General features: G+C 45.7%; 1 protein-coding gene across 1 annotated transcript in view; it reads left to right on the top strand.

Moving 5' to 3' along the window:
* Nucleotides 1-302: 302 nt before the first annotated feature.
* Nucleotides 303-854, top strand: part of EMH_0041440 (uncharacterized protein) — a gene marked incomplete at both ends in the record, with an annotated part of 3,715 nt that continues 3,163 nt past the window's right edge. The window contains one exon of the mRNA XM_013495621.1: nt 303-408. Within this exon, the coding sequence (XP_013351075.1) occupies nt 303-408 (106 nt within the window). The remainder of the gene's footprint in view (nt 409-854) is intronic.

Here is an 854-nt window from a genome sequence, read left to right as displayed (position 1 = left end):
AAAAGGAAGAAGCAAAAGAGAGACAAACGGGAGAAGAGAAGGAGACAAATGAAGGAGACAACACAGAGCGGAGACAGAACCCTAACAACCAACGAGAGGAGAGAGGAGACAAAACAGACACAAAGAAAGGAGAAAAGAAGGAGGAGAGAGAAAGAAACAACCGTAAAGAAGAAATAGAATATAACAGAGAAAAAGAGAAACAAAACAACAAACAACAAACAGATACAAGACCGTGGGAAGTAGATGGAGATATTAGTTGTATTCGATTTGTACGGAGTGTACATCCACCACAACTCAGGCAAATGAATGCATGCACCCAAATAGATATTTCATTTCCTCCTGTAAAGAAAAACACACAACAACAACAAACACGCAACGCGCCACAAACAACACCCCGCGGTGACACAGGTGAGCATTGGCTTGTCTAGTCGACTAGGGTTTAGGGTTTAGGGTTTAGGGTTTAAGCGAAAGTACTGATAAGTGTATACTGGGGTGTATAGTGAGGTGCAGCAGCGAGTGATATTCGGAGGAAGTGTTGTTGAGGCAGTGTTTTTTATTTTCTTTGTTTTCTTTTTTTCTCCTTTTTTTGTTGTCTATCTGTAGATAAACAACCAACGGAGGAACGAAAGACAGACAGCGCCTCCACCGATATTTCTGATCACCAGACACGCTCTGCTGCTGCTGCTGCTGCTGCTAATAATCCAGCTGCTGCTGGTGCTGCTGCTGATACTGGCGCTCCAGCTTCTTCTGTTGAGACTGGCGCTCCAGCTGTTTCGTCTGCTGCTCCAGCTGGTGCTGCGGCTGCTGCTGCTGCAGATGCTGCTGCTGATGCAGGTGCTGCTGCTGATGCAGCT

Source organism: Eimeria mitis, genomic scaffold (genome assembly GCF_000499745.2).
Source record: "Eimeria mitis Houghton genomic scaffold, Emh_scaff1669, whole genome shotgun sequence".
Lineage (NCBI taxonomy): Eukaryota > Apicomplexa > Conoidasida > Eucoccidiorida > Eimeriidae > Eimeria > Eimeria mitis.
The sequence above is the reverse complement of the archived record's forward strand: the minus strand, read 5'-3'. Positions and strand labels throughout refer to the sequence as shown.